Source organism: Schistocerca piceifrons, chromosome X (genome assembly GCF_021461385.2).
Source record: "Schistocerca piceifrons isolate TAMUIC-IGC-003096 chromosome X, iqSchPice1.1, whole genome shotgun sequence".
NCBI lineage: Eukaryota > Metazoa > Arthropoda > Insecta > Orthoptera > Acrididae > Schistocerca > Schistocerca piceifrons.
Window position 1 is genome coordinate 780176434 of NC_060149.1, and position 24832 is coordinate 780201265.

The following is a 24832-nucleotide window of genomic DNA, read 5'->3' on the forward strand; positions in this document are numbered from 1 at the left end:
GCTGTGGCAAAAGTGATGTTGGTGTATAGGGAGGTGGCATCAACAGTGACGAGAAATTATAAAGGAAGTAAAGGGGTGGGCATGGTAGAGAGTCCATGGAGGAAGTGGTTAGAATCTTTGATGTTGATGGTAGGTTTCGACCAATTCGTAGGTGGTGTTGGTCACTCAGAGCATGAATTCTTTCAGTAGGAGCACCATAACCAGCTATAATGGGGTGTCCAGCTTTGTTGCATTTATGAATTTTGAGGAGCATATAGAAGGTAGGTGTGTGGGGTATCGTTGGGGTGAGAAGGGAAATGGACTCAAGGGAGAGGTTCTGGGATGGGCTTATGGATTTCAGTACACAATCGACATTATGTTGGACTTCTGGGATGGGATCACTATGGCAGAGCTTGCAGGTGGAGGAGTCAGACAGTTGGTGGAAGCCTTCTGTCAGGTAGTCATTGCAATTCATCACAACAATGGCAGAGCCTGTGTCTGCAGGCAGACGATTACATCACAATCAGTTTTGAGGTTGTGGATGGCTATCCTTTCTTCTGCTGAGAGGTAAGTGTTCCTGGGAAGGTACCTGGGGAAGGATGGTGTTGGCAAGTTGGAGGTGACCAGGCACTGGTTTGGAGGGCAGGGGAGATTGTCATGGTTGGATGGTGGTATGAACTGAGAGGGGCAAGGGTCAATGTGGGTATTAGGTTGGCTTTGGTTGGAAGACTTGGTAGCAAAGAACTGCTTCCATTGTAGGGATTGGGGGGAGGAGAAGAGTAGGTCTTTGACGAGTCCAACACGGTTAAACTTGGGTGTGGAGCTGAGGGTGAAGCCTTTGGATAGACTGAAACTTCTGTAGTACCAAGGGTTTTAGTGGAAGGGTTAACAACAGTGTTTTGGGCTATTGTACTTTAGTTCAAAAAGGATTTATTCTGAAAGTTGGTAAGTCTTTTTTTTTTCCTTTTGTGTGTGTCTATCGACAACTCAAAACCTCTGTTATTTGGTGAGTCATCTCCATTCCTCCTAAAGTACTTTCAGTCACCAAGACTTTCCTAACTATATACTATATTTATACCAGAATTCAGTTTTTCACTCACAATTTAACCATTACATCAATTAAAATACTAATAACATGTATTCTTAGAGCAAACTGGATGAGGTATATGCACATGATTATCTTTGATCATATATCTATATATAGAGGAATCACCTAAAACCTGCACCCCTTCTATTTTGCGAAGTGATCAAGATTTCAAAACGAGATAGCAGAGGGACATGTAAATTTTTGGCATATTTAAACCATGTAACTTGTATCGATTGAGGTATTGAAGCAAGTATGATTTTTTAATGAAAGAATATACATTTTTAACAGCAGTCAAAGTTCTTGAAAAAAAAAAAGACTACAGTGATATAACAATTATTAATGTGGCATTGAAACTATTTGCAAAAACAGGTGAGGCAGCCTGAATAAGCTATTGCAAGTAAGACTCTCGTGCCAGGCTCTGTCATCATACTGAGCTTTTTGACTGTTTACAAAAGGCTTTCGCTTCAACATGAGTACATACACATATTTATAATAATTTTCCTAAGCCCCTTCTGATATACTAGAAGTTAGCAGAGAGTTCCACTTACAACAACTGCAGCTGACCTCATATCTTTGTTACATAAATGATGGCAAAGAGTAATTATGCTTAATCTTAGTAGCATAGGTCTAACTTTTTGCTGAATATAGCAACAGAGCTTGGCATGAAAGCCACTCTTTGGCAGTGTTTGCATGCCAACAGCCAATTCCAGTTGCCCTGCTTTTGAATTTTAGCTTATTTCTTAGATACTTTTGTGAAATGTTTATCCAGCCTCAAGCATAATACATAGTGTGATATCTCCAAAACAGGCTGGTGTCAATCACTTCAAAGGTAAATGAAATCGGTCTTTATAGGTTGTGAACAACCATTTCATTGAATACAAATTTAACATTTGTGTATTTAAATTGCCCTGAACGTAACACTGATGTTATTTACTATTACAAACTTCTTGTAATATTTACAAGTCAATTTATGTAAGACTATCCAAACATTTTACTGAACGGCTGTGTAAATGACAGAAATTGCTGGACTACATGTATATTGCCCCTGTTCTCCTTGCTCGCATATAGCAGGAAGAGGAGTTGAAAAGCAGAGTCTGGGACAGGCAGTGGAAGTAATCAGACATATTTTATGCAAACATAACAAGCAGAACTTTTATATCTCATGTGATTAGACAAAATAAAATTAATGTCGAAGTTGCATCATCATTGTGATCAGCCACTCAAGTTGTTATGAAAGCCGAAGATTAAATGAATAAATTGATTTTATTTGATCATTAGTGAACCACTGAACTTTACAATCCTGAAAATAGTATAACTCCTTCATACAAGTAAGACCTGTGGACAGTGTCAGACCCTGAGAGATAATGAAGCTAACACTGAGAGAGTAAGGTAAACACCGTTTTACTAGTTTTATAATGAGTGCCCGTCCTTTCAGTTTCATCCATAAATGCCAACAACCATGTAGTGGAGGGGTCATTGTATAAATATTATTGAAAAAGGCGCGCGCACGCAGAGAGAGAGAGTTTGACTGTTATAGGTACAAACAAAAGGGGCAAGCAGAGGAAAGTGAGACTAATATATAGCCCTAATAAATATAAACCAATGGTTTCCCCAATATGACATACACAATAATGCAGTCATAAAAATGTTAAGCACTATTTATGTTTAATGTTACATTACGTCAACTTCCCTGCTGACAAATCACGGTCAGTTAGTTGAGTAGATTACTTTCATTGGTGTGAAGTGAACAGTGACATTGAAGCAACCAACCACAGCTAAAATTTTGATACATACTGGTGATATGCTAGCAGTGAGGCTGCAGCATAAACATGGTCTCACAGTGAACAGTAAACACAATGTGTATGAAGGTACATCCATATACAAGTGAAAGTAAACATTATAAAAGCAGAGGCAATCATGCACATGCATTCTGTTATGATGGGAGAGAGATGCCTGGCTGGACAAACACTGGCCATGCTCAGCTGAGCTCAGAGGAGCTGCATGAGAGTCACAGCATGGCCAATATATGTTGGCAGCTTTGACTCTCAGTGGTTGGCGGACACTGAAACTATGAGAAATACCATGTCTGTGGGAAGGGAGGAAGTAAACTGGCATTTTGGCATGGCAACTGGCAAAAAACAGGGTGCACTAGTCAATAGGGAAAAGTATGGAAGAGGAACCTGCCATGTCTGAACTAAGTATCCAGTAGGGACATTAAATAAACCTAAATTCTATAAAAACCAATCCAAAACAGACACAGAAAAACAAGTAGCATTCGTCCACTTGTAGGGCTCATGGAGTTCTGTCAGATCTTAGTAGCAGATTTTAGGTAAACATTACATATTTTAAATTAAAAACCAGAATATGCATTCTGTATGTAAAAACATGCATTTTTCATCAAAATAAATGATTAGATCAAGTCTCAGTATGTACAGAAAATTTAGAAGTATTAACTCGGGGACTTGTGTTTTCTCACACATGTCGGTAGTGAATACTGTGGAATATTTCTGTGAGCAAGCTAGCTTGTGAACTCAGAATAATTCACATTAAGTGAACAGGACAGGACTCTGAAACATTTTCATGATTAATATTGAGAGTGGTTTAAACTTGTGGTTTTATTCAGTTAGTCTATGTGGATTTAATTAGAAAGTATGAGCTGAATGAACTTTTAAATTATACCAGAATTTATGTGTTAATTCATATGAGATACTGTTCTGCTTTTTGTTAAACTCTCACATAGTAGTTTTTTGACTCAGTGCTAAAAAGACAATAATAAACTTGATTATATTTTAAACAAAAGTACTGTGAATTGTGAACATTATTTTTCACTACATAATCGAGCCTGCATATCTAATTACTGAACATTTGTGACTAGTTTCGAAGGACAATTGTGACACATGCATTTTGTTTGCCCCAACACTGTAGCACAGCCACATCAAAAAGACCAACCATACATTGTGAAACCCAGGAACAGCGTTCCTGACTATTTCAATTTATAGTCTATGCAGTTGCACATGGGAGCTCGAGAGAGAGGAAAAAAAATTTTTTTTTTAGTATTTGTATTCCATTTAATAATCTGTAGAGTCGTACATGCATGTGTAGCATTTGAAGCAGTTGTTATGGCTCCACACACATCATAAATGGAGAAATGGTTGACATCCACTTCACGTATAGGCAAGCTAATGGCAGTGCATGGGAGGCAACACAATTATGTCACAAAGCGTACTGTCAAAGAAGACTGCCACACAACACAGTATTCACTAGGTCCCAGCACGCACGCATGCACGGACGGAACAGTGTTGTTCGAGATGTCAACGAGAGAGGTGACTTTTCATGCGAAGGGCGTGGTGGATCGCCATCTGGCAGGACCAGCTCAGGCGAATGAGTTGATCCCGACAGTGGCCCCATCTGGCCCCTCACCTATGACGAACAGGCTTTCCAAACATGACTACGACAAGGATGACTCTACCATATATGACTCGTGCTCCCGTTATCGTGGTGATGGCAGCTTCAGAGGGAGTTGTGCCACAGGATGCGACTATCCAAGAGGTTGATGCTGCCCGGTTGCCCCACAGGCCCCAATGCCACAAGAAGAGCCCGTAACTGCATTAGTCAATGACGCGTACTGTGCTAGGGGAAACCCTGCAGTCTGGGTGCAAAGACAGCTCAAGAGGTGCCGAGATGGAGGCCATCGACCTACCAGATGCAAATCTTGCTGACACAGTTGCCGAGGCAGAGAGATGCGACACCAACTCTGATAGTGCCCGAGTGCTCAGGAAGTGATGGGTGACGACAAATGACAAATCAGACACTCACTTTCAGACTTCAGACTCTGCGAGGCCACAGAAGAAGGCATCTAGGGTCTCCTGCACTGCCATCACATCGGCTGGGAATGGGAGGACTGCAGAGGGCTCCTCCTGGAGTACCACCACGCTAAGACCTACTAAGAAGCCACAGCAGCCCAGTCCTTTGCCTGCTGCCTCCCAGCCTGACGAAGATGGCTTCGTTGCCACAAACAGGTGGCACACTGCCAGGGATGGTGCACTGCAGCAAATGTGGCTGCTGCCGACCACCAAGAGGTTTGCGGTTGCAAGCGTCGATGAGCAGAGGACGGCGAGACGTCTCTGGTGCTTCCCCAGAAGAAACTGCCACCCCACCACCTATCACTGTCCAATGGGATGGCACCTACAAAGAGTTCCAACAGAAGCCTCACAGGGTGGCTACATCCATTACTGTCAAAACTACCGGCTGTAACCTCTACAAGGTCACGGTAATGAATAATGATCCAAAGATGACCTCCCGTGCTACACACACCCATCTGAGCCGCTCAGACTTTTGAAGGTGGTGTTCCGCCACCATCCGCTCAAGTTTGGTGCAGACTACCTCTGCGAGGAACTTGAGGACATGGGGTTTGGCATCAGGTCTACCAGTCTGTTGAAGTCCCCTCGCACGCACTGTGACATGCTGTTGTACCGGGTTGTCCTTGTCGACAACTTGGGAAATCGCAAGATTTTCCAAGTACTGTGGGTCGGCTGTGTCAAGGTTAAAGTGGAGCCTCTCCAGGACAAAGGCAAGAAGGCCCAATGCTTCTCTTGCCAGCAGCTCGACCATGTATAGTGCTACTGTTCCATGCTGCCCCGTTGCGGCAAGTGCACGGGGCAGCACGAGAGCAAGTCCTGCTCATGAAGAGAAGCCGACGTGCTGCAACTGAGGCAGGCCGCACGTTGCAAGTTACCCAGGCTGTTTGGCCTTTAAGAGGGGCCGAAACCAGCAACGGAGCAAGACTGCTCCTTCTCGCAAGGTGCACCCATACACCAGCTTTGCTGCCGCCACCAAGGGCGGGACACCTGCCCCCTCCCACGAGCGCTCTGAAAAACACATTCGAGAGAGGCAGCAGCTGACTGCACCGTAAACGGCTTCACCCAAGGGGGTGGCTGCCCCCGCACCCATGCCTGGTGCATGGGATGCCGTCCCCTACAGCCTGGCTGGCGCGTGGGGCAGGCCACCTTGCTGCTGCACAATGGACTGCTGCAGGTGCTCCACTGCGGCAGCTGCCGGCAACTTTTGCTGCGCTGCAATTGCGGCTGATCATCAATGTTCCATGACAGTCACGTCATACGGAGCGGCTGCAACCATCCACCCCAGTGGCAGTGGCAGCCCCCGCAGCTACCTATGCAGCTGAGCTCCGATCACTTCTGTGGTCGTTGATCCACTTGCTAGAGAAGGGTCGTCCAAACTGTGCCCCTGGGACACTAGCGCCCGTAATCGCCCGTGGCCAGCACCCCGGGCAAATTCGCATGTTGTCACAGTGGCTGAGCCGTGTCGCTTAGCTTGCCGTACGGACTGCCTGCCGCGCTTCACCATACCCCTGTACGCGTCCTTCATATGGACGACAGACTGACATGCCAGCAGCAGTCAAAAGTGACACAAAGCTGTTAGTCAACAGACGCAAGGCTACAGTGGATCAAGATGGATGGTCAACAGCAGCAGACAAAAAGAAAGAGGAGCAGCACTCCGCACTATTTAAACCAGACTCAGAAATTAATTTCCTTTGTACTGCTGTCGAAAATCATGCCAAATGTTTAGTATGTCATCGGAACCTCATGTATTTAAAAAAGTACTCTATTGAACGGCACTTTAATACCTGTCACAAAGATCAGTTCAAAAATTTGTCGCTAGAGGAATGTCAGTCAAAGCTTGAAGAACTGAAAGAAGATTTCAAGTAGCATTACAGTGAAATAGGTGTTTCCTAACACATGACTCTCTATTATTTATAAAGATGATAAATATAACTAAATTTTATAACCTGATATGTCACTTAGCAATGTGCCAGTTATCGAATATCAGATTGTCAGCAACAAGGAACGTTTCTTTTCGGTTAATTTTTATATTTGGGTTGCATTAAATTGCGTCGCATAGACATATGAAAAATTTTCAGGTGCGTTATTTTTTGCCACTTTCTGAAAAGCCGTCACAAACGCTCTCTCGGGCAGCAAAGTGTCCTTAAGAGTCATTCTTTATTTCTGTATATTTGTGTTTTTATGGACGGGAAAACATATGTTGTAGTTTGATCTATGTTTTCCATTAATTAAAACACAACTATTCCAATAGATAAAAATGTATTTTGCGACCACATTTCGTTGTCCTTGCTAGCGTCTAAGGCCGCTTTACTGAGGAACTGGGGAAAATGCACCTAAAACCAATCTTTTTTGTTAGTTTTTTTATTTGAGTTTCAATGAATGAAACAATTAATTGTTAAAATGATAAAAGTGCTTTAAAAAACAGGATTGTACAAAATTAATCATATGTTCTTTTTTTTGCCGTGGTAGGAGCAGGAAACAGGTGGGCAAAGTTTGCTCGATTAGAATTGTGAAAGCAGGGAAACCCTTTGAGGCTGGGAATCTCATCAAGGACTGCCTGGTCGACTCGGCAGCTTGTATTTGTCCAGCAGACCTCATGGAAAAATTTGAAAAAATCTCTCTTTCGACTCAAACTGTTGCTCACCAAGCCGAACATATGGCGTCAGATATGGAGCTGCAATTAATGGAGAGAGCGGCAAACTTCATTTCATTTTCTATCGTTCTTGATGAGTTCGCAGACGTTGCGGACATATCTCAGCTCATCGTATTCATTTAAGGTGTCGACAACAATCTGCGTGTCACCGAAGAATTTCTCGACCTTATACCATTAAAAGACACAACCACGGGTTTGGATATTTTTCTAGCCATGGAAAACGTGTTAGAGTCAATGGGTTTAAAATTGGAACGCCTGACCAGTGTAACAACGGATGGAGCCCCTGCGCTATGAGGGATACGCACTGGATTCCTGGATACGTCAGGTCAAAAATGGCTGAAGTTGGATGTTCCTTATTTGCGGCAGTCCATTGCCTGATACACCAGGAGCCACTTTGTGCGAAGATTGTCAACATAAAAAATGTAATGGACACAGTTCTTCGAATGGTTAATTATCTTCACTTGCATGGAGTTGCATATCACCAATTTAAAGAATTTCTGGTTGATATCAAAGTGGAATACCCGGAAATCCCCTACCACACCGAAGTAAGATGGCTGAGCAGAGGAAAGGTGCTTCATCGGTTTTTCTCCTTGAGGGGCGAAATAAATACCTTTTTGGAAATGAAAGGACGTCCAGAAGAATTACTTTGTGATCCTAAGTGGGTGGTGAATTTGGCTTTTTTGAGTGACCTTACTGGTCATTTAAATATTTTGAACATTTCACTCCAAGGCGAAAATCATTTTGCTGTTGATTTAGTACAGACAATTCAAGCATTTTAAAAAAAAAAAAAAAACTTATTTTATGGGAAAAACTGTTGTGCGAGAAGAATTGTGGACACTTTCCTACACTAGATAGCATTAAAGAAGATGTGGATTTTTCAGATTATGTTCAAATCATTTACGAATTATGTGAACAGTTTGAAAACAGATTTTTGGAGATAAGTGAGCTTCATCTGGCGTTAGATATATTTGTTCGCCCATTTTCCCTTCGGGCAGAGGACGTCTCACAAGTGCTTCAACTAAAGCTGATTGACCTGCAGTGTGATATTGGCCTGAAGGACCGCTTTCTTATGTGTAAAACTTTGGATGACTTTTACAGCTTTATTCCAAGAGAGAAATACCCTCTTTTGCACAAGCATGTGGCCAAAGTTCTCTTAACGTTTGGTTCCACATATATTTGTGAGTGCTTTTTCTCTCTTTTAAAGCCTGCTAAAACTAAGAACTGTTCATTACTTGGCGACAAAAATTTGACTAATTCTTTGAGGTTAGCAGTCTCATGGACTATTGTACTAAACCTAGACAGAATCATTTCCTTGAAAAAGAAAAACGTGTAAAATGTTGTGTTCTTTAACAATGTTGACTGTAAGAATTAAAGAGCTTTATAACCTTAACTCTATTTTTTAACAAGTTTTCAAACTTGGTCAGTTAAAATTATTATGTACAAAACAGCAAACTAAGGAACCGATTTCTAAACTCTGAAAAGTGATACAAAAAGCTGTAGCACGAAGTATAACAAAAAATATTTACTTGTAACTACCAACAGTAAGAATGAGACTCTATAGCCCTTACATAAAATTATTTCTAAAATAGAACATTCATTACTCTAGTTCATTTAAGAAACTAACATATTTTTCAGAAGACGCCTATTGTACATATGATGAGTGTGCATGTGCAGTACTAATAGAATCAACCTGTAGGTCACAAAGCTACTAAGTTGTTCTTCGATTCTTGTTTTGGATATTGTTTTCTAAAACTTTGCATAGTAATTCCACCACACGAACACTAGTTGTTACCTAAACAGTAAATGGTTTGCTTGTTTCACCACTCATCGACCTCTTTAACAGAGATGCACTTCCTCTGTTATTTTGTTTACATTGGATCTGACCACGGGACAGTCCAGCGCAGAGCAGTGCTGTGCGGTCTCTCTCACTCCGCAGCTCTCTCTCACTCCTATGCCGACACAAGCGACACACGGTTGCAGACGGGGCTCTGAACTACACTGCCTTGCGCCCGCGGGGCGTGGCCGTGCCCATGGTGCAATCCTTGGATGAGCCTGTGCTAGAGCAACTCCCAGTGATCGTCACTGCTGTCACATTGGCCCTCCAGGTTGTCAACATCACCACACCTCGCCATGGACAATCACCACATCCATAGCCTCACCGTTTGCAAGTTCAAGTTCCCCCGCAAAGGGAATTCAGGGAGTTCTTGCACAGTGAGGAAATCCATATTTGCCTCGTGTCCAAGACCTTCCTCAAGCCAGGCATTCACGTTAGGGTGACCAATTATCAGTGCCACCGCACGAACAGGTTGACCCACAGTGGAGGGACGGCTGTTTATGTAAAGGCATCCCTCAAACACTACAGAGTTCAGCTATCGCCCCTCGCTGTGGTGGAGGCCACTGGGGTGGCTGTTAACACTGTGGCGGGGGTCATCACGTTCATTGCAGCCTACAGGCCGCCAAGCAGACTACTCCTGGAGGCTGACTTTGATGCCCTGTTGGCACTGCGCGGGAAGCTTTTCATTGCAGGCAATTTAAATGCAAACAGCACACAATGGTACTCCCGCATCACTGATGCCAGCAGTCGCCGCCTCCATGCCACACAACGATATGGTGTGATAGTCCTGGGGCCAAACGATCACACGGTCTTCCCCCATCGCGGCCAGTCTGATGTGCCCGACATCACCTTTCTGAAGGGTGTTGGGCACTTCATGTCACCCACAGTCCGATGTACCCTGTTGTCTGACCACCTCCCGGTGGTCTTCGACATGGACGTTATCGGTGCTTCCATGCCGACTGACCGCCACAATTTCCGTGTCATCGACAAGGCACACTTCCGTGCTGAGATACTTGACTGTCTCGAGGGCACGCCAGATCCCGACGTGAAAGAAGCCGACGAGGTGTTGGCCTTCTTCACACAGCACACAATCAGCGCAGCAGAGGCGCTAACTTCCGCCGCACGTCCTGGAGACGATCACAAACAAGAGTCGCCTCTTTCAGGAATGGCAGCTTACACGTCTACCCGAGATGAAGCGCCACCTAGACAGGGCGCAACGCGAGATTTGGGCTGTCATCGATGACCACATAAATCGGGACTGGGCAGGTCTTGTGGCCACCCTAAAGAGGACAGATGGAAGTGCCTGGCGGACTGCCAAACACTTCCTTCGTTGTCACCAATGAGTTCCACCCCTCCAACTGGGTCCTGACATTATCTGCGAGCCTGATGCTAAAGCCAGCATCCTCGCAGACACTTTTGCGGCCAACTTCCAACCCCCTGTGGGCGTGGCGATGGCAACCGCATATGCCACGTAGAAGAATGCCTGCCAGTCTTCCTCTCTGCACAAGACGAGGGCAACGTGATTGAGCAGATTATGGCTGAGGAAGTCGACCTGCAGATACATCGCCTCAATGCAAAGAACGCGGGTGACACAGATGGTGTCACCAATTGCCTAATGAAGATGCTGCCACTGGAGATACACCAGTCTCTAGTGGACATCTTCAACAGTATACTCCCCTCTGGGACATTCCCTCCTTCTGGAAGTGGTTGCCATGCCAAAGAGTGGAATGGACACCCCCACCCCCAAGGCAGTGAGCTACAGCCACTTGAACACCCAGCAGCTGTTGCACCAAGTGAAGCAGGCGATGCAGGTGCTGGAGAACCTAGGGGAGGCACATCTCGACGTTTCCAAGGTCTTTGACTGCATGTGGCACGGCAGCCTCGTGTACAAACTCTTCGTACACGGAGTACCTACGTCGCACGTGATCCTACTGCGTTCATAACTCTCGGGACGCACATTCCACATTTGAGCAGATGGAGGCACATCTACTGACTGGCAGATTTATGCAGGGGTGCCGCGCAGGGGTCAGGTCTCGGCATGAATGTGGCCGAGATGCGCCACTGTCTCCAGCTCGGATGTGATATCCCGGGCGCCTGGTCCACGATATGGAGCCTGAAATTCAGTGCTGTGAAGAGTCAGGCCGTTGTCTTCACTAGGAAGAGGCTGCCTCTGGATCTGCCGCCAGTCACGATCATGGGGAGGGGGGGGGAGGTGGTAGAGCGGGGGGGGGGGGGGGGGGCCTTCATGGTTGCGGACTGGTAAATACCTCGGGGAGATGCTAGACAGGTACCTGACCTGGCCGCCTTACATCTGTGATATCAGGGGATGATCAGTGGGGTATCTTTCTGCGCTGTACCCACTGCTCAATCCACCATCCACCCTTCATCCACACCACGGACTCACCGTGCACTTGCCCCTTGTTTGGCCAGCACTCTAATATGCGGACATGGTGTTGGGTAATGCAGCTGCGATGCACATTGCGACACTCCAGCACTCCAGTGCATCCAAAACAGGCATTGCAACTTGTGCTGCACAAGCCACTATCCAATGAGGCTGCTCCATGAGGAAGCAGGCATCCCCCTACAGCGGGATCGCTTCCGCCAGACAGCCAAGGTGTTCTACAATAGTGCAGGACACTCTGGCATCTGCTTACTTTGTAGGCTGGGCCACCAGGTTCACCACAGGCTGACTCACTGGCCCTAACTAATGCGGAGTAGTATCTCCCACTGTACCAATGTCAACAAAAAGGGTGTCTCTACAGCCAGAGACGCTTGCAGAAGACAACTCTAACCACTAGGCCCCACACTCAACAATTAGGTCAATGCAGGAACAGTAGCTGGGCTGCTTACCCTGCCCAGACACCTGGCTTATGAAGCCAGAGTTTTGAGCGAGTGAACGACTAGGTCCCAACAGTACCTCTGTTAAACTAGTTTTAAACCCAACACACAACATGCAGGTAGATCAATAACAATGTCAATATCACGAATGGAGGTGTGTGTCTAACAAGTAGGAACAATGGCAGGCACAAGTAACAGGACTGCTGCAGCAGAATGCATTTTGCCCTCCACTGTGCGGTGGACATTAAGTGAGGAAATGTTGCACCTATACATACAAAGCATGCAAGCTCTGGATGCATCTGACTTCGAGCTGAAGTTACCTTCTGCCAACAGTTTCTTAAGATGTTGGCACACGGACCATGCAACCGAAAGTTGAGCATGCCGAGTTTCTGACGTCATAGCATGGAATAGTATGTTGGGTTGTCTTTCTGAACATGCAGAGCAATATCTAGAATTCGGTATTCTGGATGTGCATTTGAAAATTGACCAATAAGGTCACATGCATGCCATCTCCCTTCAGTGCAAAGTTGTGGGGCACCATATTGGCTTTCTGTTGAAGTTCGTATGTATATACTCCATTTCTGAGCACTAGAAAATTGATGAGGCCTCAAAAACCCACCATTAACTGTATGATTTGTTGTAATGAAAAGATGAGAAATGTCATATTCATGGTAAAAGAATTACTGTAACTTACTTATTATCGTATTATGAGAGTATGACATTAGAAGGAAATGGCATACTAAGGATCCATTAAAAATGCTTTGTTCTTGGTACAATTTGTTATAATTAAATTTCAATTTGTAATTTCACATTTTTTAATAGGTTCAAATACTTTCTTATCAGTTTAATACACAGAAGCGCCAAAGAAACTGGTACAAGCATGCGTATTCAAATACAGAGATATGTAAATATGCAGAATACGACACTGCAGTCGGCAACACCTATATAAGACAACAAGTGTCTGGTGCAGTTGTTAGATTGGTTACTGCTGCTACAATGACAGGTTATCAAAATTTAAATGAGTTTGACTGTGATGTTATAGTCAGCGCACGACCGACGGGACACAGCATTTCCGGGGTAGCGATGAAGTGGGGATTTTCCTGTATGAGCATTTCACAAGTGTACTGCGAATATCAGGAATCCGATAAAACATCAAATCTCTGACACTGCTGTGGCTGGGAAAAGATCCTGCAGGAATGGGACCAATGACAACTGAATAGAATCGTTCAACGTGACAGAAGCACAACCCTTGCAGATTTCAATGGTGGGCCATCAACAAGTGTCAGCGTGTGAATCATTCAATGAAACATCATCAATATCAGCTTTTGGAGCCAAAGAGCCACTCATGTACCCTCAATGACTGCACAACACAAAGCTTCACACCTTGCCTGGGCCCTCAACACTGACATTGGACTGTTGATGACTGGAAATATGTTGCCTGGTCATACGAGTCTCATTTCAAATTGTATCAAGTGGATGGATGTGTACGGTTATGGAGACAACCACGAATCCATGGGCACTGCATATCAGCAGGGGCCTGTTCAAGCTGGTGGAGGCTCTGTAATGGCGTGGAGCATGTGCAGCTGGAGTGATATCAGACCTCTGATACACCTAGATATGACTCTGACAGGTGACATGTATGTAAGCATCCTGTCTGATCACCTGCACCCACTTATGTCCATTGTGCATTCCGACGGACTTAGGCAATTCCAGCACGACAACGCAAAACTCCATCCATCCAGAATTGCTACACAGTGTCTCCAGGAACACTCTTCTGAGTTCAAACACTTCTGCTGGCCACCAAACATTATTGAGCATATCTGGGCTGCCTTGCAATATGCTGCTCAGAAGAGATCTCCACCCGCTCGTACTCTTAGGGCTTTATGGCCAGCCCTGCAGGATTCATGGTGTCAATTCCCTCCAGCACTACTTCAGACATTAGCAGAGTCCATGCCGCATTGTGTTGCAGCACTTCCGCATGCTTGCAGGGCCACTACACGAAATTAGGCAGGTGTACCAGTTTCTTTGGTTCTTTAGTGTATAAGTACACCTGTAATATATAATGTTTTGTAAATATAAGTGTGCTCTTTTTGAGGAGTGAGTTTGTTTGATTGGTTTACTGCACAGGACACCTTGCACTACTTGTGGTTAGATATTTCGCTCTTTTTTCTTTTAGAGTTTTGTAATTCACATGTTGCAGAGGTTCTGTTACTAACAAGGGAACCTCCCCATCGCACCCCCCTCAGATTTAGTTATAAGTTGGCACAGTGGATAGGCCTTGAAAAACTGAACACAGATCAATCGAAAAAACAGGAAGAAGTTGTGTGGAACTATGAAAAAAATAAGCAAAATATACAAACTGAGTACGCCATGCGCAAGATAGGCAACATCACGGATAGTGTGAGCTCAGAAGTGCCGTGGTCCCGTGGTTAGCGTGAGCAGCTGCGGAACGAGAGGTCCTTGGTTCAAGTCTTCCCTCGAGTGAAAAGTTTAATTTTTTATTTTCAGACAATTATTATCTGTCCGTCCGTCCGTCCGATACGAGGTAAATGCGCCGTAGTATGGGGACACTACACCTAAACAAACATCGAAACACACGACGTCAGTTGACTACAGCGCACGGAAGAGAGAGTATTCCTCCTAACGAGGCTCCCTGGCTGGCAGTTGACTGTTCACTACTTTGGACGAGAGCGCATTAAATACGTGAGATGTATTCCGTGGGCAATATGAATCCAGCAAAGATAGCTCGCGACTTCAATAACAAGGTCAATGAATATTTTCCGAACTGTAAGGAATCGGAAAGTTCCTTAAGAGATAGAACGATAGTCGAACATTTGTATGATTATTTCCTACATTAGTTGATAAACAGTACGTGTGGTGATGACGATACCTTGCTGATTGCTGCGGGGCTGTATGTACCAGATGATGAGATTGTTGACAATCCGTACGAAGAGGAAATACTGAGATTTCAATCTGATGGTGTTTCTTTGGGTTACATGAAGGTAATGCTCCAATACAGGTTACTGTCCAAACCAATTAAAAGACGCAAATATAGATTATAGAGAGAAGTAACAAATAAATTTAAGAAATTTAAAGGGATGGAGGAAAAAAGCACAATTAAATATTGCAAAGAAGTTGTGGAACGAGGTGGAACCCGAAGACAGAAGTTCAGTGAATTAGAAAACCATGTATACCGACAATTCATTAAAGCCAGAAATGAATTAAGTGCAGTGCATGATACAGACCTACAGATTTGGGGATTGCATTACGCTAAACAAATCGGCCTGGACTTTGAGGCTTCATCTCATTGGCTTCTCACGTTCAAAAGAAAATACAAAATTACGAGCAGGAAGATTACAAAATATGTAAGCAAGAACTACGAGAATAAACTGGAAGAACTTTTAGAGTGTTCCAAGACGTTTGTTACAGAAACTAACGTCAGATTCCAACAGTATCAAGACGCATATATTATCAACACAGATCAGTCCGGTTTTAACTATGAAATGAAATCGACCTGGACGTTATCGTTAGTTGGAGAAGGCGACACGGAATGTACTGTAGACCAGGTGCACGCCACTTCACATAGTTACACCATACAATATGCTCTGAAAAAAGCAGGATTTCTTTTACCCACATTTTATTTATGTTTGCAGGAAAAAAATGGTGTATCTGGACCGCAAGTTCAGCAACAGGTGAATAGGGTACTTGCGCAAACGCCGAATGTCATTGTGAATTGCAGTGCGTCAGGAAAAATGCAGAAAAGACTAGTGAAAGACTTTAATGAACGTGTGATTGCTCCTTACGCGGACAAAGATTTTGCCTTATTCCTTGACAGCTATACAGGACAGAAGGATCAGGCATTGTACAATTTTAGTGTGGGAGTAGACGTGATTACCATTCCTCCAGGTTGTACACCTCTTGTGCAACTGTTAGATGTGTTTGGTTTTCGGCAAGTGAAATACTTTGTGAAAAGATTCTATGATTTTGTGAAGCTGCACAGGTACACAGAGCACTATTGTTTACGTGATCGTGTGTCAATTATCAAAGTTCAGTCACTCACACATAACCAACTTCGCTCTCCAAAATTCCAGGACATGTTCAGATTTGCTTGGACATATGCAGGATTTGACGGTCTACACACGGAAAAATTTGAAAACGTTAAAAACATATGTTTTGACAGAGCACAGGGAAAACTGTGCAACTATGAAATCGTTGCATTCATTTGTTGCAGTTTATGTGACAAACTCTTATGTTTTCATCACTTTTTTGGGAGTGATTATCACATCCACAAGAAAACCTAAATCGGGCAAAGTAGTAGAATCTTTTTACCCATTCGTCAAGTGTACAAGTTAGGTGGGTTAACAACATATTCTTGTCATGTGACATACATGCCGTCACCCGTGTCGTATAGAATATATCAGACGTGTTTTCCTGTGGAGGAATCGGTTGACCTATGACCTTGCGATAAAATGTTTTCGGTTCCCATTGGAGAGCCACGTCCTTTCGTCTACTAATTGCGCGGTTTTGCGGTGCGGTCACAAAACACAGACACTAAACTTATTACAGTGAACAGAGATGTCAATGAACGAACGGATTGATCATATCTTTGAGAAAATAAAGAAAGTAAACTATTCGCTGCTCATGCTAACCACGGAACCATGGCGCTCCTGAGCTCACACTATCCTTGATGTTGCCTATCTTGCGCATGGACTACTCAGTTTGTATATTTTGCTTATTTTTTTCATAGTTCCACACAACTTCTTCCTGTTTTCTCAATTGATCTGTGTTCAGTTTTTCAAGGCCTATCCACTGTGCCAAGTTAAAACTAAATCTGAGGGGGGTGCGATGGGGAGGTTCCCTTGTAAGTAGGGACAGTGGTCAAGTAAGAATGACCTTAGGGTTTTGGTAAAAAGTGTGAATGATGAAATAATTTTTATCTCATGTGGTGAACTACTGTAAATTTGTATCACACTATTTGTAATGGAACTCTTTTATAAGCTGATGTCCTTATTGACTGGTCATGGAACTTCCCTTTGTGCCTTATAATATTTTCAGTAATACTTAAGTTATTATTTACGTACACTACAGGTAGAACAACCTGACTAGCATATGAACAAGAGAAGAAAGTACGTTTTAACAGAACTAATATATAAATTTAATACCTGCCCATTGCGTAAATTAACAGTGAGATTTATGAGGCAGACACAGCCAGCAACTGCTGCTGGAGCATGTTGCGATAGCGTATGCTACGTTGGAGCCCACATACCTTATGCACAAGTCACATCGTTTCACACCATTCAGCAGCACACTGAACTTGGCACGTTCAATGTTGATGTTCGACAACATGGTCCATGTGCTGACAGCTTTCCCCAGTGAGGGAATGATCCACAGTTACTCATGTACACATAATTTACAGGGAAAGAATATTTTATCTGATGTGGTATTATGAACATACACAGCACACACGTTTGTGTTTATAAAAGCCCATTTGCTACCATTGAGACAGCAGATCAGCAGAGACTTTCCATTAACATTTGGGCAGGCATTGTCGGTGATCAGTTGATATGGTCATATTTCCTACCAGGTAGACTTACTAGTAAGGAGTACCTTTATTTCCTCCAACACAAGATAATCTACCATTTGGATGAAGCTCCTTATGGTGAAAGGATGTGTTTCTGGTACATGCACGATGGTGCACCAGCACACTTTCATGTAGCCCTATGGGATTATGTAGCACGAATCTCTAACAAGGGTATCATCAGTCATGGCTCGCCAATGACATGGCCTCCTAGGTCCGCTGATGTCAACCTTTTAGATCTTTTTGTGTGGGAATATTTAAAAGTTTTGATGTAATTCCCACCCTGCTGATAGCATTGATGAACTCTGGGAAAGTATCGTGGATGGTTGTCAACAGGGTAACACAACTGGGATTTTTGAACATATATAGGTATCAATGAGGAGATAAGCCAAAGCCTGCCTTCACATGAATGGTGGGCATGCGGAACAGTTGTAACGGGTTTGTTAAGTGCTTATCTGTAGTCTGAGTCCTCAAGGGTGGGCACAGCCATAATGTACGTTCTATCGGAGAAGCCACTGGTTTCCAGTCCTATATTTATAACAATTATTTGCTTGACTCATTGTGCTCATCTTCTACATCTACATCTAGATTTATACTCCGCAAGCCACCCAATGGTGTGTGGCGGAGGGCACTTTATGTGCCACTGTCATTACGTCCCTTTTCTGTTCCAGTCGCGTATGGTTCGCGAGAAGAACGACTGTCTGAAAGCATCCATGTGCGCTCGCATCTCTCTAATTTTACATTCGTGATCTCCTCGGGAGGTATAAGCAGGGGGAAGTAATATATTCGAAACCTCATCAGAAACGCACCCTCTTGAAACCTGGCGAGCAAGCTACACCACGATGCAGAGCGCCTCTCTTGCAGAGTCTGCCACTTGAGTTTGCTAAACATCTCTGTAATGCTATCACGGTTACCAAATAACCCTGTGACGAAACGCGCTGTTCTTCTTTGGATCTTCTCTATCTCCTCCTTAAGTCTCACACACACACACACACACACACACACACACACACACACACTGAAGTTTGCCAAGTACATTAAATAAGTTGCAACATTGGACCACCATCCACCACAAAAAAAAAAACTGTGGAAAGACTATCACTACCTCATAAACATATTTATGATTGTCTTAGATAAATATTCATACGATCATAAGCTGTGATCCAGACAGCTGAGCGAACTGTTCAAGTGAAAGATGGACCAGCTTGTCATCTGAAGTTTTAAGCAGAACCTGTAGTCCTCCAGTCTCATTTTGCTGATTGAGTGAGTCATCTTCCAGCTGCCTGAAAGGGGAAAGCACAATTATACATCAGACAGATGTAAGTTTGTAAGTACAGTAATAAGTAGTTGCATGTCATACACCTTCCAGCCAAAAATCTCAACATGTATGCCATTGCACCCCCCCCCCCCCTTTCTGGAAAAAAAAAGAAAAAAGAAAAAGAAAAAAAAACACACACACACACACACACACACACACACACACACACACAAAGAGAGAGAGAGAGAGAGAGAGAGAGAGAGAGAGAGAGAGAGAGAGAGAGAGAGAGAGAGAGAGAGTGTACACGCAAAAGCAAAAAAGGTGTTCATCTTTCATCAGTGAGTTACATACAAGTATGTTTTTGAGGAAGCAAATACACCCCATCTAGAAACCACTATTTTGAAGTATCAGGATTGGATCTCATGAAAAACAGCTTAAACATAACACACAAGCTTGCAACAAGACAGTGTTTAAAAAGTCTTGTTATGCAACTGCACTACAGATCCATTGTTACAAAATTATAATGCATCTAAGGCATCAGCCTTTTCCGTATTAGTTTTGGTTTGTTTTAGGGCACAAAAACAACTAGGGTCATACGTGTCCATGTCAGAAATCTAGAACACAAAGACAAAGAGAAGAGTTACAAACGACTACATGTTAATATCAGTCGACAGACCAGAAGACAGCTAAAAACAGGGATGTAAACAAAGATCTCTAAAATACGCCATAGAGAAACGGAGGCCCTGAACTAAAGATTAAACGTCCATCATCATATTGCTACGACGAATAGAAAGTAAAACACAGTCGACAACCCACGTGTAGTTCACTAAAACGACTGATAACTTAGACCACAAACACAAATGAGAATGTACATGGTAAAAAAAAAAAGGGGGGGGGGGGGCATTCTGCCAGGAAATGGCATCCTGTCAAAAGTTGAGGACAGTGAGCACAAAGTGGTGGGGAGCACAACTTAACAAATGGTGATGGCCAAAAAGACAGTGCCCAATACGCAACCTAGCTAAAATGATCTCCTCGCGGCCAGAGGGCCGAGAGGAGTTTTTCCCAGCCGCTGGGACAGGCTTAATAACCCAGAGCTTGTTCCCGTGGAGGGAAGACCAGTGGTGATGCCAAAGTGACACCAGCTGCTGACATACGGCAACACAGAGATCGTTGGAGGCGACGTAAGAACTAGCGGGCTGAGGTGCGAGGACTGCAGCCTTGGCAGCAGCTTCAATGGCATCGTTTCCTGTCAGACTGTCATGGCCAGGAAACCACATAAACATCACAGTGGCTCCATCAAGAGTGAGCGAGTGAATGCTTTCCTGGACCTGTGGGACGGTGTACAGTCCACAGAGGCTCTGAAGTGCACTGAGAGGGTCGGAGCAGATGAGAATTGAAAAGCCTGTGCCAGATGTACTGTGTGGCCTGAAACAGGGTGAAGAGCTCTGCTCAAAATACTGAGCAGTGTTCCTGAAGCCGATACCGAAAAATGTCTGTGCATGTGATGAAGGCACACCCATCACCACGGTCAGTCCAAGAGCCATCAGTGTACACAAAAGTTCCACGTGAAGGTCGTACAACTGAAGGTGATAGAAGGAGGCTGGAGTAGTGTCCTTAGGAAACAAATGAAGGCCAAGGTGGATACAGGCCGCTGCACGAAGCCAAGGTGGCGAAGGGTTCACACCTATAGGGAAAGTGGCAGATAGGAGAAGTTAAGCTGCCGGGACAGAGAGCCGAAAGTGAACTCCGGGAGGTAACAGAGAAGAGGGGAGCGCCCCATACTGGCAATCAAAGGAGTCATCGAAGAAGGGGGCGTAGGATGGGTGGCCACGCATGGCAGACAAAAGACATGCATATCTGCTGAGGAGAAAGTCACGGCGGTAAAACAGCAGTAGTTTGACAGCTTCTGCATACACACCCTCAACCGGGATAGTGTAAAATGTGCCAGTGGCCACACAGATGCCACAATAGTGGACAGTATTGAGACGGCGTAAGACAGACAGACGTGGAGATGCGTAAACGAAATACCCAAAGTCTAGTTTCGAACAGACAAGGGACCGGTACAAACAGAGGAGGGTGATACTATCAGTGGGATAATGGCGATAGCGAAGAGGACGAGGGTCAGGAAGGAATCCTGAGGCACACTGTTTTCCTGGATAAAGATGTCCAACAAGGCAGAACCAACTTGTACCTTGAAAACTTGATCTTTTAAAAATTCTGGAAGGAAACGGGGCAAACGCCCAGGGAAGCCCCACGTGCAGGGAGTATGGAGGATACCAGCCCTCTAGCAGGTGTCGTAGTCTTTCTCCAAATCGAAAATGTGGCCACAGTCTGGGATTTTTGCAGAAAACCATTCACGACATGGGTTGACAAAATGAAAATATGGTCAACTGCTGAATGGTGCACTCAAAATCCACACTGTGCAGTGGTTAGTAATTGCAAGACTCTTAGCCACCATACTAGCAAGCATGAATTGTACATTCCATGACCTTGGAAACACAGCTGGTGAGAGAAATGGGGTGGTAGCTAGAAGAAAGGTACTTGCCCACAAGAGAAAGGTGCTGCAACATCTGAATGTGAACATCGTCTGGCCCTGTGGTGGAGGATCAGAATGAACTGAGACCATGATTTAACTCCCTCATAGTAAGGGTGGCATTTTAGCACTCACTATTCTGATAAGAGAAGGGTATCACTCGAGACTACTCCACTGATTTCTGATGGAAGAAGGCAGAGTGATAGTGGGAGGAGCTCTAAATCTCCACAAAATGGTGGACCAAGGTGTTGGAGAGAGCAATAGGATCCACTATGACATCATATGCTACTGTCAGGCCAGAAATTGGGGAATGGATCTTGGTCCCAGAGAGCCGTCGGAGGTTGGGAGGGAGTGGTACTCTAAAAGAGCTACTAAATGAAATCCACCTGGCTTTTTTGCTATCCCAAAGAACACAACAACACTGTGCACGTAAATGTTTATAATGAATGCCATTTGCCATCATAAGATGATGGTTAAATATGTGGAGAGCATGTCACCACACGAGAATTGCATTGCGGCACGTGTCCATCCACCAGGGGTACAGGACATGGTGTGGTAAAGAGGAAGTATGAGGAATGGAACATTCTGTGGCAGTAAGGATAACATTTTTAAGACATTCTACCTGGCCATCAAAACTGTGGAAATGATGTTCATTGAAGGGTACCAGGGAGGAATAAAGCCACCTCCAGTTGGCCTCAGAAAGCTGCCATTTGGGCATGCATGTAGGTGAGGTAGGAGTTAGCAAACGGATAGAACACAGGAAATAGTCACTCAAGTATGTGTCAGAGAGAACGGACCACTCAAGATGATAAGCAAGCTGAGCAGTGCAGAAGGATAGGTTCAAATGGGAATAGGTGTGCACTGAGTCTGAAACGAACATGGGTGCTACTGTGTTAAGGCAATGAGGTTAAGTTGATTGAGAAGGTCAGCTAAGAGGGCACCTCTCAGACAAGTTCTGGAAGAACCACAATGGGGATGGTGCACATTGAATTCACCAAGGAGCAGAAAGGGGTGAGGTAGATGCCCACTAAGCTGAAGGAAATCTGCCCTGGTGACATCGAATGACGGATTAATCGGTACAAAGGGAAAAGGTAAAGCGAGGAAGGAAAATGTTGACTGCAACAGCTTGGAGACGGGTAATCAGGGAGATGAGTTGACTACAAATGTCATCCTTGATGAGCAACCTGACTCCCCCATTAGATGAAATACCATCCTCAGGGGGAAGGTCACGGCAGACCGGGAAAAATGCGAGCGCTCAGAGCAGTTGGGAGGATGCAATTTTGTTTGCTGAAGGCAGAGAACAAGTGGACATTATGATTCTAAGAGCAGCCATAAGTCCTCTTTGTTTTGTTGGATCGATGGCTGTGAATGTTTCATTGGTGGAGAGTCATAATGAGGAAAGAAGAGGAGGGAAAAAATGAATGGGTGTCACCTCGGTGGCTGCTAAATGTCAGCCTTCAAAGACTCACTGCCACAAGGCACAGAAGCTGGAGGATCCTGCTCCATGAGGTCTACAGAGGTGTCCGCATTCTCCCTCTGTCGGTCTATGGAGTCCAGGGCAGAAAAATGGTTGGTGGTGCGCATCGGCAACATGGATGTTGGCCGGGCATGTGTATCACGTGGCGACACCGTCGAAGAAGATCTCTGGGCTGGTGAAGGAGAAGACCGTTTGCCTTTGTTTTTGACTTCTAGGAGCATTTCCAGCTGGCAGACGAAGACTCGTGTTGGCTGGAGGGACGTAGGAAGTCATTGTGGGAGTATCCCTTCTGCCCTTTCCACCCTGCTGGTTGTGTAGCAGGTGACTTTGCACCATGAGATGAAAGTTTGGTGGCTTGTTCCACAGCTGGAGGAGGAGACAGGGATGCTACCATGACACTGGGCAATTTTAAAACCACGGTACTGAATTTGAGATCACATGTCTACATGGCCATGGGTTTGCGACTAGCCAATAACTTGCAAGCAACCGTGTAAGGCACTTTTTCCTTTACCTGGATTTCCTGAACAACTTGCTTGTCAAGATATACGGGAAAATCTCAAGAGGAGGCAGCATGGTCACCACTGCACTTGAAACAGCATGGAGGAGGAGGCGGACAATCACCCTCATGAGCATCCCTACCACATGTTACACATTTGGCCAGATGCCAACAGAACATTTGGGTGTGGTAAAAACAATGACACTGGTAGCAGCACATCAGGTTCAGAATGTACGGTCAGACTGTGACAACTTCTTAACCTGCTTTGATCTGGGACGGGAGCACCACTCTAGCAAAAGTGAGAAAAAGAGTGTGTGTGGGCACCAAGAATGCAGCTACCTTTTTCATCACCCAATAGAGTGCAGTGACACCCTGATCAGAGAGGTACATTTGGATTCCTGCCTTGGCCAGACCACCAAGCAGCCAAGTGTAAATAACACCACAGGAAGAATTCAGAGTTCTATGGGCCTCAACACAAACAGGATAGGTGTGGAGGAGTGAAGCAGCAAGCAGTTGTTATGCCTGAGAATCAGAAGTAGTCTCCAAAAGCAAAGTGCCATTGTGTAAACGAGAGCAAGATTTCACAGGGCTTGCAATTGCACCAACACCTTTCTGAATAGGAAACGGATTTACCGTTGCAAAGGACTGACCGTCTTCAGTACATAAAATCCGTTTATGTTTGGTAGAAGTTGACTGCGAAGACAATGATTGGCTCATTGGGAGAAAATCCCCCATGATTGCCAGTGTCCCTGATGGCGTGCTCCTTCCAACTGGGAGGCCCCTTGGAGGGGGGAGGGGGGGGGAGGCCCTCACTCACTTTAGGTGATTGTTCACACATCAGAGGTCACCCCTGACAGAGGAACCAATTGACAATTTGGGAAGGTAGCAACTCAGGCAATCACCCCTCCCTGTGCCTGGCCTGTACCAGGGGGTACATACGAAATCCACCTGTCGACCCAGGGCTGGGAATTATGTGTTGCCCAGTCACTTGTTATGCATCAGACATGTGGGTTGGTCTTCAGGAGTGCACAGGGAGAAAAAAAAAAAAGAGGAACCTCAAACGCCAAAGCAGAGGAAGGATAAGAGAAGGTGAACGAAGAAAGAAAAAAAAGGAATGAAAAACAGTGATGATACTGTTGTGATGTCAACTACTGAAAATGTGGAACACATTCCCAAAAACACCCCAGATATGTTCCCCAAGGGAGGTGAAAAGGAATAGCAAGAGGACAGACACGTAGC

At 44.7% G+C, this 24832-nt stretch overlaps 1 protein-coding gene across 2 annotated transcripts in view; it reads right to left on the reverse strand.

The window, feature by feature from the left end:
* LOC124722814 (cyclic AMP-responsive element-binding protein 5) overlaps window positions 1-24832 on the reverse strand; it is a 157157-nt gene that overhangs the window by 80254 nt on the left and 52071 nt on the right. For both annotated transcript variants that reach the window (XM_047247941.1, XM_047247942.1), the window contains exon 6: window positions 18977-19112. In XM_047247941.1, coding sequence (XP_047103897.1) covers window positions 18977-19112 — 136 coding nt within the window. The remainder of the gene's footprint in view (window positions 1-18976; window positions 19113-24832) is intronic.